At 46.9% G+C, this 978-nt stretch overlaps 1 protein-coding gene across 1 annotated transcript in view; it reads left to right on the top strand.

The window, feature by feature from the left end:
- MAPK8IP3 (mitogen-activated protein kinase 8 interacting protein 3) overlaps positions 1 to 978 on the top strand; it is a 36,837-nt gene that overhangs the window by 32,742 nt on the left and 3,117 nt on the right. The window contains exon 22 of the mRNA XM_010134783.1: positions 363 to 401. Coding sequence (XP_010133085.1) covers positions 363 to 401 — 39 coding nt within the window. The remainder of the gene's footprint in view (positions 1 to 362; positions 402 to 978) is intronic.

Here is a 978-nt window from a genome sequence, read left to right as displayed (position 1 = left end):
CCGCTTTCTTGGGGCTGCTGTCCTAATTCTGAGTGAAAGTTGTTCCCTGCAGTAAACCAGGGCACTGGCTTTTGGTGTTTCTGTAAAAATGTGGTAAGCAGTAAGGTCTCAGCAGAAACTTCCGGACCATGGTCCCTCTCCCGTCTCAGATAGTACATTTATCTTTGTAAGATAAGAGCAAAGTGAGCAAGAACAGTGGTGGTATAATCTGATCTGAGCCTGTAGCTCCTGTTGCGGTTTCTTTATTTTATACGTTTTTGTTGCTCCCTGAATTTTCTCCCAGTAATCACCTTTTTCTTCTCTCCCATCCTGCCTCGCTCTTCCCGTGCCCCTCTGTGACCCCTCTCCCTGCCTGTGCCTAGCTGTAGTCCTCCACCGAGGCCAGCTCCTTGGGCTCCGGGGTAAGTCTGTTGCTTCCTTCCTTCAGCTTTCACTCCTTTTGCACCCATTCACCTCTGCAGTCACTTTCCCACCCTGGCATCCTGCCATTCAGCTCTCCATCCATTTTTCCTCATCACTCATTTTAAGCTGCGTCTGAGAAAAGTTATCAGAGACAATAACGTAAATGTATTCATTTCCCATGGCTAAAAACAGTTTCGTGCATCTCATCAGCCAACCCTCTGCATCCCTCTGTTCAGGTTGGGGGTTTTTTGTTTGTTTTTTTTTTGTGTGTGTATGTCAAGAATACTTTATTCTTCGTCAGTGTTCCCTTATTGTGGCAGGTGAGGTTTGAGGTGGGGACTGTAAAAGGTTCCTTCAGAGAGTTCCAGGAACTAGGAGTAGACTGTTTTTCCTTGGTTGTCCTTGGTTTTCCACGAATGCTTCTCTCATCAGTTCCAGGCCAATGGCAGTAGGTGCTGTGGCACCTGCCAGCTGCAAGTCATCCACCAAGACTTTGAATCAGAGGAGACTTTGATAAACATGAAGAATTGTTTGGGGTGGTGCCCATTAAGGCAGTGTCTGAGTTCAGATTCCTGC

Source organism: Buceros rhinoceros, unplaced genomic scaffold (genome assembly GCF_000710305.1).
Source record: "Buceros rhinoceros silvestris isolate BGI_N320 unplaced genomic scaffold, ASM71030v1 scaffold32784, whole genome shotgun sequence".
NCBI lineage: Eukaryota > Metazoa > Chordata > Aves > Bucerotiformes > Bucerotidae > Buceros > Buceros rhinoceros.
This window is presented reverse-complemented; position numbering and strand designations above follow the sequence as displayed.